The sequence below is a fragment of the Pseudophryne corroboree genome, chromosome 3, assembly GCF_028390025.1.
Source record: "Pseudophryne corroboree isolate aPseCor3 chromosome 3, aPseCor3.hap2, whole genome shotgun sequence".
Lineage (NCBI taxonomy): Eukaryota > Metazoa > Chordata > Amphibia > Anura > Myobatrachidae > Pseudophryne > Pseudophryne corroboree.
Genome location: NC_086446.1, coordinates 224,074,967 through 224,087,927, shown reverse-complemented (window position 1 = coordinate 224,087,927; position 12,961 = coordinate 224,074,967). Strand labels below are relative to the sequence as shown.

The 12,961-nt window shown below is 47.0% G+C and overlaps 1 protein-coding gene across 8 annotated transcripts in view; it reads right to left on the bottom strand.

Moving 5' to 3' along the window:
• Positions 1-12,146: 12,146 nt before the first annotated feature.
• Positions 12,147-12,961, bottom strand: part of PARG (poly(ADP-ribose) glycohydrolase) — a 330,974-nt gene continuing 330,159 nt past the window's right edge. For all 8 annotated transcript variants that reach the window (XM_063958841.1, XM_063958842.1, XM_063958844.1 and 5 more), the window contains one exon: positions 12,147-12,927. In XM_063958841.1, the coding sequence (XP_063814911.1) occupies positions 12,821-12,927 (107 nt within the window). In that variant the 3' untranslated portion in view covers positions 12,147-12,820. The remainder of the gene's footprint in view (positions 12,928-12,961) is intronic.

Sequence of the window (12,961 nt, the reverse complement as noted above, 5' to 3'; positions counted from 1 at the left end):
AGAGGATGCTGGGGACTCCGTAAGGACCATGGAGGGTATAGACGGCCTCCGCAGGAGACATGGGCACTATAAAGAACTTTAGAATGGGTGTGCACTGGCTCCTCCCTCTATGCCCCTCCTCCAGACCTCAGTTAATGAACTGTGCCCAGAGGAGATGGACAGTACGGGGAAAGGATTTTGGTAATCCAAGGGCAAGATTCATACCAGCCCACACCATCCACACCGTATAACATGGAATATACGCAACCAGTTAACAGTATGCAACAAACAGTATCAGGCAAAGACTGATTTCAACTGTAACATAACCCTTATGTAAGCAACAACTATAAACAAGCCTTTCAGAAAATAGTCCGCACTGGGACGGGCGCCCAGCATCCTCTACGGACTAGGAGAAAAAGATTTATCGGTAGGTTTAAAATCTGATTTTCTCTTACGTCCTAGAGGATGCTGGGGACTCCGTAAGGACCATGGGGTTTATACCAAATCTCCAGACCGGGCGGGAGAGTGCGGATGACTCTGCAGCACCGACTGAGCAAACGCAAGGTCCTCATCAGCCAGGGTATCAAACTTATAGAACTTTGCAAAAGTGTTTGAACCCGACCAGGTAGTTGCTCGGCAAAGCTGTAAAGCCGAGACGCCTCGGGCAGCCGCCCAAGAAGAGCCCACCTTCCTAGTGGAATGGGCCTTTACCGAATTTGGTAACGGCAATCCTACCGTAGAATGAGCCTGTTGAATCGTGTTACAGATCCAGCGAGCAATAGTCTGCTTCGAAGCAGGAGCGCCAACTTTGTTGGCTGCATGCAGGACAAACAGTGCTTCTGTTTTCCTAACCCGAGCCGTCCTGGCTACATAGATATTTAAGGCCCTGACTACATCTAGGTACTTGGAGTCCTCCAAGTCACACGTAGCCACAGGCACCACAATAGGTTGGTTCATATGAAATGATAAAACCACCTTGGGCAAAAATTGAGGACGAGTCCTCAACTCCGCTCTACCCACATGGAAAATCAGATAGGGGCTCTTGTGAGACAAGGCCGCCAATTCGGACACCCGCCTCGCAGATGCCAAGGCCAACAACATGACCACCTTCCAAGTGAGAAATTTTAATTCAACCGTCTCAAGCGGTTCAAACCAGTGAGATTTTAGGAACCGTAATACCACGTTGAGGTCCCATGGTGCCACTGGGGGCACAAAAGGAGGCTGGATGTGCAGCACTCCCTTTACAAAAGTCTGGACTTCTGGGAGAGAAGCCAATTCCTTCTGAAAGAATATAGATAGGGCCGAAATTTGTACCTTAATGGAGCCTAACTTCAGGCCCATATCCACTGTCTGTAGAAAGTGGAGAAAACGGCCCAGATGGAAATCCTCCGTAGGAGCATTCTTGGCTTCACACCAAGAAACATACTTCCTCCAGATACGGTGATTATGTTTCGCTGTCACCTCCAGCGTAGGGATGACTTCTTCGGGAATACCTTTCCCAGCTAGGATTCTGTGTTCAACCGCCATGCCGTCAAACGTAACCGCGGTAAGTCTTGGAACACGCAGGGCCCCTGCTGTAACAGGTCCTCCCTGAGAGGAAGAGGCCACGGATCTTCTGTGAGCATTTCCTGAAGATCTGAGTACCAGGCCCTTCGAGGCCAATCTGGAACAATGAGTATTTTCTGCACGATTTTTTGTCTTATGATTCTCAATATTTTTGAGATGAGAGGAAGAGGAGGGAACACATAGACCGACTGAAACACCCATGGTGTCACCAGGGCGTTCACCGCTACTGCCTGAGGGTCCCGTGACCTGGCACAACACCTCCGAGCTTCTTGTTGAGGCGTGACGCCATCATGTCTATTTGAGGAATTCCCCAAAGACTTATTGAGGAATTCCCCAAAGTTATCTCTGCAAAAACTTCTTGATGAAGTCCCCACTCTCCTAGATGGAGATCGTGCCTGCTGAGGAAGTCTGCTTCCCAGTTGTCCACTCCCGGAATGAAGACTGCTGACAGAGCGCTTACGTGATTTTTTTGCCCAGCGGTTAGGGTTAGGCTGTGGGAGGGGTGAGTTAGGAATAGGGGTATGGTAAAAATAATTAACAGGATTCTGGCCGACATTTCATACCTAAACCCAATAAATTACCACACGTGGTGCTGCTTCACTCAGACATATGCGCTGTGTGGACCTTATTGAACTAGATCAGGCCTGGCCAACCCGTGGCTCTCCAGCTGTTGTGAAACTACAAGTACCATCATGCCTTGCCACAGTTTTGCTACTGGGGATTGCTAAAACTGTGGCAGGGCATGCTGGTAAGTGTAGTTTCACAACAGCTGGAGAGCCACAGGTTGGCCAGGCCTGAACTAGATTGTCATGTGTTATTCTCATGGCATTTAAGTCCTGTGAAATATCTAGTGCGTAGGAAACATTATATTTTACATGATTCCATATTCATAATTAGTATACTGTATAATACATTTTGCAGGTCCTGTAACGGGTGTAGTATGGTATGCCGGCGGTTGGGCTCCCGGCGACCAGCATACCGGCGCCCGACCACCGGCATACCGACAGTGTGGTGAGCGCACATGAGTCCCTTGCGCCACGCTGCGGGCACAGTGGCGCGCTATGCTATTTTTTTTCTCCCTCCAGGGGGGTCGTGGACCCCCACGAGGGAGAATGTGTCGGTATGCCGGGTGTCGGGATTCCGGCGCCGGTATACTGTTTTCCGGGATCCCGACAGCCGGCATACTGAAGACAACCCCCTGTAACTATACAGTTTAATAAATAACCTTAACACATACTTTCTCCCTAGAAGCAAGATGCGTTGCATTTAATACAGTTTCTTTTAAAACAAGTTGTTACTAAGAAAGTACGCAATAGACACGTATCCCACAAAGTAAAGGCCAGAAAATAGCTATTGTGTTGCCAAGAACAAAGGGGGTAACAATTTGGTGATGTCATCTCCTGTCATTTCGCCAAGGTGAAAGGAGAATGATCTTGGAAAACATGAAGCTTGGCCTCTTCAAATGCAATTTTAGGGGATCGCCTGGTTAGTGATTAAAACCTGGTCCTCACCAAATAGTGGAGCAGAAATATAACATCTCAGCAAAACAGGAGCCTAGGAGCGAGGTGCGAACACTATGAGACCCGTCAAGGAGAAGCATGTCTTCTAAGATGGAGAGAGCTAGGGTATGGAAGCAGCAGAGGATATAATCTTCCAGATGGATGGACTCCAGAGACAGAGATTTATATGCCTCCTGAGGTTATTTCTCTGCCCCTTGTTTTCGAGGTCCTGTTGTTTGTCGGCGAGCAGCAAAGTTACAATGGCAGACATCTGGCAAAAGTTGATAATCTCTTCCCGCTTCCTTTCAAGAGCATTCACATGGGAACCCAGGCGAGTGACCTCCATATAAAGACCTGAAAATGCTTTGTGGGCCTCATCATGGATGGCTTTCCGGAAACTTTTCATCTCAGTATGAACTGCATTAAAATCCATTTTAGCTGACGGGCAGACCAAATCCACACCATGTACCGCACACAACTAAGCTTCTTAGGTGGAAAGAGAACAGCTACTCCATAGCGGAAGACACTTGCAATCTATTGATAAAAAAGGCTCTGCCATTTAAAAATAAATAGGACACTAGAAAGCATTGCTCAAGTGCATTCTCCTATTCAAGCTCCACCATGAGCTAGAGAATACTGTATGCCAATGAGCAAAGACAAATTCTGAGAACTCATTACATAGTTGTTGATGACACTCTGGAAAATAGGATTTTAATTACCTACCGGTAAATCCTTTTCTCGTAGTCCGTAGAGGATACTGGGGCTCAATTTAGTACTATGGGTATAGACCGGTCCACTAGGAGCCATGGGCACTTTAAGAATTTGATAGTGTGGGCTGGCTCCTCCCTCTATGCCCTTCCTACCATACTCCGTTTAGGAAACTGTGCCTGAGGAGATGGACATACTTTGAGAGGATAGATAAGGATAGTGGTGAGATTCCGAACCAGCACACACAACAAAAGGAAAGCCAAGCTAACCAAACTTGAAACAGGAACAGCAACGGCTGAACCAACATTAATTAACTAAGTAACAGTGCAGGAAAAACGAAGCACCGGACGGGCACCCAGTATCCTCTACGGACTACGAGAAAAGGATTTACCGGTAGGCAATTAAAATCCTATTTTCTCTTACGTCCTAGAGGATACTGGGGTTCCATTTAGTACCATGGGGATGTACCAAAGCTCCCAAACCGTGTGGGAGAATACTGAGGTTCCTGCAGAACTGATTGACCAAACTGAAGTTCCCCAGAGGTCAAAGATTCGAACTTGTAGAACTTAGCAAACGTGTTCGAACCTGACCAAGTAGCTGCTCGGCAGAGCTGTAAAGCTGAGACACCCTGGGCAGCCGCCCAGGAAAAACCCACTGACCTAGTAGAGTGGGCCTGTACAGATTTTGGACATGGCAAACCTGCCGTGGAATAAGCATGCTGGATAGTAAGCCTGAACCAGCGTGCAATGGACTGCTTTGAAGCAGGACACCCAATTTTATTGGGATCATAAAGAACAAACAGCGAGTCCGATTTTCTGTGAAGAGCTGTTCGCTTTAAATACACCTTCAAAGCCCTTACAACATCTAAAGACTTTGAAGTAGCAGAGGTGTCGGTAACAACAGGAACCACAATAGGTTGGTTGATGTGAAACGCAAACACCACTTTAGGAAGAAATTGCTGACGAGTTCTGAGTTCAACTCTGTCCTCATAGAAAATTAAATAGTGACTTTTGTGAGACAAAGCCCCTAAGCTCCGACACACATCTTGCTGAAGCCAAGGCCAACAGTGTGACGGTCTTCCACGCAAGATATTTTACGTCCACCTCCTGTAATGGTTCAAACCAGACCGATTGGAGGAACTGCAGCACCACATTGAGATCCCAAGGTGCTGTGGGAGGCACAAAGGGAGGTTCGATGTACAGAACACCTTTCAAGAAAGTCTGGACCTCAGGGAGAGAAGCCAATTGTCTTTGAAAGAAAATGGACAAGGCCGAAATCTGGACTTTTATGGAGTCCAGACGTAGGCCCACATCCACACCTGCCTGCTGAAAAAGCAGGAAATGTCCCAGATGAAATTCCACCACAGAATAATTTCTGCTCTCACACCAAGAGACGTATTTCTTCCAAATATGATGGATCATAGTCGGGATAACCTTGTTAGGGATCCCTTTCTTGGCTAGAATCAGCCGCTCAACTTCCATGCCGTCAAACGTAGCCACGGTAAGTCCTGATAGATGAATGGGCCCTTTCGCAGAAGATCCTCGCGAAGAGGTAGCGGCCACGGATCTTCGAGGAACATCTCCAAAAGGTCCGCATACCAGGCCCTTCTTGGCCAGTCCGGAACAACGAGAATTGCTTGAACCTTTTTGCCTTATTATTCACTTTAGAATTCTTGGGATCGGAGGAAGTGGAGTAAACACATACATCTGATAGACCCATGGAGTCATCAGGGCGTCTACCGCCACTGCCTGTGGGTCTCTTAACCTGAAACAACACCGCCTGAGCTTCTTGTTGAGACAAGAGGCCATCATGTCGATCTGAGGATATCCCCATCGACGTGTCAAGCACCCAAACACTTCCGGGTGAAGGCCTCACTCCCCCAGGTGCAGGTCGTATCTGCTGAGGAAGTCTGCTTCCCAGCTGTCTACTCCCGGAATGAAGACTGCTGACACAACAGCGTTTTTTTTTCGGCCCAGAGGAGAATTCTTGACACCTCCGACATTGCTGCTCTGCTTTTTGTTCCACCATGTCAGTTTATATACGTCACATTGTCCGATTGGATCTGAATGGCCCGATATTCAAGAAGAGGTGAGGCCTGCAGAAGGGCGTTGTATATGGCCCTGAGTTCCAGAATGTTGACTGGAAGGATGACTTCCTGACTTGACCATCTTCCTTGAAACTGCACTCCCCGGGTGACTGCTCCCCAACCTCTGAGGCTTGTGTCTGTTGTTAACAGAATCCAGTTCTGAATTCCGAACCTTCGACGAGGTGAGAAGTGTTTAGCCACCACAGAAGAGAGATCCTGGCTTTTGACGACAGACGGATCCTCTGATGCATCCGGACCATTTGTCCAACAGATCGAGCTGGAAGGGCCTTGCGTTAAACCTTCTGTATTGAAGTGCCTCGTAAGCGGCCACAATTTCCCCCAGAAAGCGAATGCATAGATGCACCGATATCCGTGTTGGCTTCAGGACATCCCGAACCATAGACTGGATTACCAATGCCTTTTCAAACGGAAAGAACACATTCTGCGACTGTGTCCAATATAATTCCCAGGAATGGAAGCCTCCATGTTGCCTCCAGGAGAGATTTCGAAAGGTTGAGAATCCACCCGTGATCCTGGAGGAGTTTGGTTGAGAGACCAATGCTGTCCAGCAACCTTTCCCCGGACGGTGCTTTTAGGAGATCGTCCAGGTACGGAATTATGTTCACTCAATGTTTGCGGAGTAGAAACATCATCTCTGCCATCATCTTGGTGAACACCCTCGGTGCCGTGGAGAGACTGGTAGTGACAGTCCTGCAGTGCAAACAGTAGGTAAGCCTGATGAGGCGGCCAGATCAGAATGTGAAGATACACATCCTTGATATCCAGAGACACTAGGAATTCCCCCTCCTCCAGACCGGAGTTTACCGCTATCAGAGACTCCATCTTGAATTTGAAAACCCGTAAGTAAGGGTTCAACGACTTGAGGTTCAGAATTGGCCTTTCCGAACCGTCCGGCTTCGGTACTACAAACAGGTTGGAATAGTACCCCTTGTTTTGCAGATGAGGTGGAACTGGAACAATGACTTGAGTCTGTACCAGTTTTTGGATGGCCTGCTGTAAAGTTATACTTGCCTCTTGTGAAACTGGTAAGTCTGATTTGAAGAATATGTGAGGTGGGAGCTCTTGGAACTCCAGTCTGTAGCCCTGGGAAATAAGATCTATGACCCAGGGATCCTGGCACGAACTTGATTAGATCTGACTGAAGAATTGTAGTCAGGCTTCCACATGACAGCCTTCCAGGCATTGCGGTCCACCGTCATGCTGAAGGCTTTGAGGAAGCGAAGCCTGAGCTCTGTTCCTGAGTGCCTGCAGTTGCTTGTTTGCGTGGTTTACCTCTTGCGCTGCTGGACGACGTAGAAGCACCTCTGGATTTGCCCTTGAACTTGGCCGTCCGAAAGGACTGTAAATTAGAAGCTGAATAAGTCTTCTTGGTTGGGGGTGCTGCGGAAGGAAGATATGTAGACTTACCCGCAGTAGCTGTGGAGATCCATTTGTCCAAACAAGGCATCTCCCGTGAATAGTAGGCCTTCCATGCCTTTCCTGGAGTCCGCATCAGCAGTCCACTGGCGTAGCCACAAGCCTCTGCGTGCGTTAAGCAAGTCTCTCTCTTTTATGGCCTCCACCATAAAGTTCACAGAGTCCTGTATATGCTGCAGGAGTAAAACATCCCCCCTAGGCAAGGAATCTAACTCCTCAATTAGGTTACCTGACCATTTAGCAATGGCGTTTGTGATCCACACACATGCAATAGTGGATTTTTGGGCCACCCCAGCAGCTGTGTACAATGATATGAGTGTAGTCTTAATTTTACGATCAGCTGTGTCTTTTAGGGAGGCTGCACCAGAACAGACAATACAATCTTTTGTGACAACCTAGAGACTGATGCGTCCACTATGGGCGGAATTTCCCATTTTTTCCTATCTTCCAAAGGAAAAGGAAAAGATGAGAGCAAACTTTTAGGGATTTGAAATTTCTTATCAGGATTAACCCATGGTTCTACAAACAGGGTATTCAATTCCTGACACAGGAAAAGTGACTGAGGACTTTACATTAAAAAAAGAATTTTGGTTACCTACCGGTAAATCCTTTTCTCGTTGTCCGTAGAGGATGCTGGGGTCCACATTAGAACCATCAGTACCAGTCGGTGTACATGTTTCCTCCACTTCCACTCATCCCAAGAGTTCTAAAGCTCATATGTAGAACAAGGGTTCAAGCAATCCTCATTGCGCAAGACTGGCCAAGAAGGGCTTGGTACGCAGATCTTCTGGATCTACTGCAAGAAGAGCTGAGGCCTCTTCCTCTTCGGGAGGACCTGCTGCAGCAGGGGCCATTTGCCTATCAAGACTTACCGCGGCTACGTTTGACGGCATGGAGGTTGAACATCTGATTCTAGCTCGGAAGGGCATTCCGAACAAGGTTATTCCTACCTTGATACAAGCTAGGAAAGGAGTAACGTCTAAACATTACCATCGAATTTGGAAAAAATATGTATCTTGGTGTGAGTCCAAGAAATTTCCTGCGGTGGAGTTTCAACTGGGACGGTTTCTCCTCTTCCTACAAACTGGTGTGGCTATGGGCCTGAAGTTGGGATCTGGGAAGGTCCAGCTTTCCCTGTCCACGTTCCTCCAGAAACAATTGGCTGCCCTCCCTGAGGTTCAGACCTTTTTAAAGGGCGTTCTGCACATCCAACCTCCCTTTGTACCGCCTACGGCGCCTTGGGAACTTAACATGGTGTTCCAATCGGACTGGTTCGAGCCTCTACAGGAGGTTGAGGTCTTATTTCTTACGTGGAAGGCTGTCACGTTGTTGGCTTTGTCCTGTAAAAGCCCATGCTTGATCTTCCATGGAGATAGAGCTGTGCTCCGGACACGTCAGCAGTTTCTTCCAAAGGTTGTGTCGGCATTTCATGTCAACCAACCTATTGGTGCTAGTGGCTACTGACTCCTCAATTTCTTCAAAGTCCTTGTATGTTGTAAGGGCTCTGAAAATCTATGTGAAGAGTACTGCTCGCCACAGAAAATCGGACTCTCTCTTTGTCTTATATGATCCCAAGAGTGTCCTGCTTCTAAGCAGACTATCTCTCGCTGGATCAGGTTCACTATCCAGCATGCCTATTCTACGACAGGATTTCCGTGTCCTACGTCTGTTAAGGCCCATTCTACTCGTAAGGTGGGGTCTTCCTGGGCGGCTGCCCGGGGTGTCTCGGCGTTACAACTTTGCCGAGCGGCCACTTGGTCTGGATCGAACACAGTTCTACAAGTTCGATACTTTGGCCTCTGATGATCTGAAGTTCAGTCAATCAGTTCTGCAGGAGCCTCCGCGCTCTCCCTCCCGTTCTGGGAGCGTTGGTACATCCCCATGGTACTAATGTGGACCCCAGCATCCTCTAGGGCATAAGAGAAAATAGGATTTTGGTTGCCTACCGGTAAATTCTTTTCTCGTAGTCCGTAAAGTATGCTGGGTGCCCGCCCAGCGCTTTGTTTTCCTGCCGTCGCTATTTGGTTCAGTACAACTTCGTTTTAGTTGAGTACTGCGTTGTTACTTGGTAAGTAATGTTTCAGCGGTTGCTGAGTTTTCAAGCTAAGTTAGCTTGATGTGCCTTGTATGTGTGATCTGATGTGAATCTCGCCACTATCTGTGTTAAATCCTTCTCTCAAAGATGTCCGTCTCCTCTGGCACATTTTCTAAACTGAGTCTGGTAGGAGGGGCATAGAGGGAGGAGCCAGACCACAATCTCAAACATTTAAAGTGCCAATGGCTCCTGGTGGACCCCTCTATACCCTATGGTACTAATGTGGACCCCAGCAACCTCTAGGATGTAAGAGAAATAAGATTCCTCACACTCCTCTGACACCTTAACAGGAATATGCAGAACATCTGATAGCCTCTATAAGAGCCTCTATTCCCTGCGAGAGAGCTGCATCCCCGCCTCCAAATTCACCTCACTCTCCTCCATGTCTGACCTGTCAGCGTCAGACTGCAGGATATGGGCCAGAGATCGCGTTTGCGGACAAATGGGAGGGGATTGAGACACTGTTTTGGGGACTGAGTCTCTGTTCATAAACTCATCCACAGTCTGTTTTAAATATTGCTTCTCTTTCTCATTGCGGGACAATTTTGAAGAGTGGAGATCATTTCTTTAAGAGAATTAACCCACTCCGGTTCAGCCCCGCTATTCTGTGATCCCTGGGCACCCAGTAGTGAGCCCCATGGTGAAGAGGAACACTCCGCTGTACAAGAAACACACTCTTTGCCTGACATAATGTAAATGTGACAGCACACACACAGGAAAAGGTTAAGCACAATTAACCCACAAAGAGCCCTTCAGGGAGAGACAGAGTTGTTGGAGCCAGCCCCCACCGTGACCTCTTCGCTAATGCCAAGCTTAGCTAGGTCGCAGACTAAGTACCCTGATAGGTGACTTAGTACACTAGTAGTCACACCCTCCCCTGCTATGACCCCCTGGTACTGCTGAGGTAATTTGGAGTCACACTGGAGGAGCTGCGCGTCCCTGTCAGTCAGCGTCCACTGCAGAGGGAAAATGGCGCTGATGAGCTGCTGGATCCTCTCATAGTGTAGTCCCATCCTTTCAATGGTGCGCGGTCTTTCCGCTTTTTTTTATACTGGCTGAGGTAATTTTTGTGCTTAAAATGGAGCAGAACCGTTTTAAGGCTGTGTTTGCCAGTCTGGGTACTGTGTACAGTGACGCAGTTGTGTACTATGTCTGGTGACGCATTCAGCCCCGTTGAGAAGCCGTGCGTCTCCGTACCCTCGTGTCGCCATGATGGCCGGCGCCCCGCTAACCAGGACGCCGGCTCAGTACTCACCACTCTTCATTCCTCTGTCTCTGTTATGGGTGGTGGTGTGCTGCGGGAATGTACGCTCGCCATGGTGGGGCTTGCGAATAGTTCCCTCAGTAGCTCAGTGTCCTGTCAGTGGGGAACGGGACCATTAACCCTTCAAGAGGTTGGCCCGTCTCCCCCCCCCTAAGTCCCACGAAGTAGGCAGGCTGGTGCCAACCAGCCCTGCCTGAAAATAACAAACATAAAAAATAAATGCAGAAAACTCTTCAGGAGCTTCCTTCAGCGTGACCGGCTCCTCCGGGCACATTTTCTAAATTGAGTCTGGTAAGAGAGGCATAGACGGAGGAGGCAGCCCACACTATCAAATTCTTAAAGTGCCCATGGCTCCTAGCGGACCAGTTTATACCCATGGTACTAAATGGAACCCCAGTATCCTCTAGGAAGTAAGAGAAACAAGGGTGTGTGGTGGACGATAATTTCATTTAAATACGTAAATAGTTATCACTGCTGCTTTGCAGAATGACTATAGCTGGCTCAGTTATCACATACAGGTTGCTATTCACGCAAATACAGATGTGAAAAACTTAAAAACCTAAACATCTCGGGCAAAAAGCCAGAGTATGACTTCAATGATAATCTCGAAATGTGGATGTAAATAGATACCTGTATCTCTCGCAACCACAGTTTTTTCAATAGCGGTTAGAGCTCGCTGATGTTCCAGCTAATGAACGTAGGAATCACAGTATTTTATGGTGTTATGACACAGGGCCAATAGAACATCAGATCACTGAGAGATGTATGGGTGAGAGTCACTCGTATCAGTACAAGTAACTAAACAAACTCCATCATATTAAAACATATACCTAATATCTAGTGAGTAAGATATTGAGTAGCACACACTTCAATACAAACGCAAGCAAATTGAAGTACTCAATGAATTTCACATACCTGACTTTCCTGTGCATGGTAGACTGAGGATACAGAAAATGGTGTAAACTCCCAGGGGGCGGTCTTCAGTATGCCGACTGTCGGGATCCCGATGCACAGTATAACGGCGCCGTAATCCCGACAGCCGACATATTGACAGTTTTTCTCCCTCGTGGGGGTCCACGACCCCCCTGGAGGGAGAATAAAATAGCGTGCCACCGAGCCCGCAAGGGGCTCATTTGCGCTCGCCACGCTGTCGGTATGCCGGCGGTCGGGCTCCCGGCGCCGGTATGCTGGTCGCCGGGAGCCCGGCCACCGGCATACCATACTACACCCCTCCCAGGTACACACAGCACATGTTCAACTAGATTTCTCATTTTGCTGCAAAGCAGACCAGCAATTTTGTGTTGTGGTCTGGTTTTTGGTATACAATTTAAGTATCCAATTTTGCATGCACTGTTTAATAGCTATTATAACTGGCTTGATATAAATACAGTATCTAACACATATTGTTATACATTAATAAAAAATAAATATCATTGAAGGGCTACTCCTATTTACGTAATAAACTGCAAAGAAGAAATAAAAATAAAAGCCCTATAAAAATAAAGCAAACACTTTTATTACTATATAGTTGTTTTATTATTGATCAAGGCAAATTATTGAGAACCGTCACATTCTGCACCTTAAACTCAGCGGCATTTCATGCCAAGTTAGTGTCATTACTGCTTGTATTAGAGAGGTAAGCCATGTATGAGCAGAGCCCTGTCACTATATCCACTAAAAGGATTGTACAGAGGGACAGGAAACTATAAGCACAGCTGCTTCTACTGAATGACATCTCCCAATGATGGCCTGCTAGATACTGGCTAGCTATTGTCAGCGATGGTATTGGACACAGCTTGCTCTCATGTAGTTTCCAACCCTGATACTGAGCCGCTGCTGCATTATAGATTAGATTATACAGTGGCAGCAGCTAGGAACACACATATTATGGACATTCAGTGGTTGGTGTGGCACAGTTATGCTCTCGTCCCTGTAAATAATCTAATAAAATAATTATGAACTCTGAAATATAAGAAAACTCAATGGGAAAAAAAATATTCCAGAAAAGCGTAATACTTTAAAATCAAATCATAGAAACACAGCCCTAAAAGGATTACATTATATGCACTGGTATCTACACCGGATATACTATCCATATGTCACTCTCAGCAGATTCAGGTTACTGTGGTGGATTACAGCAGTGATATGTTTTCTTAATTGATATGAAAGTCTTTTGCCAAAATGCTTCAGGAATTGTCGTATATAAAGTTATACAGTTTTGGTTCTGGTCTTGCAGAAGATGATTTCTTGCATACATCAAAATGATAATTCAACAGCAACTTGTAAATGTCACCTGAAACCAAAATAAATAGGTTAAAACTATACTC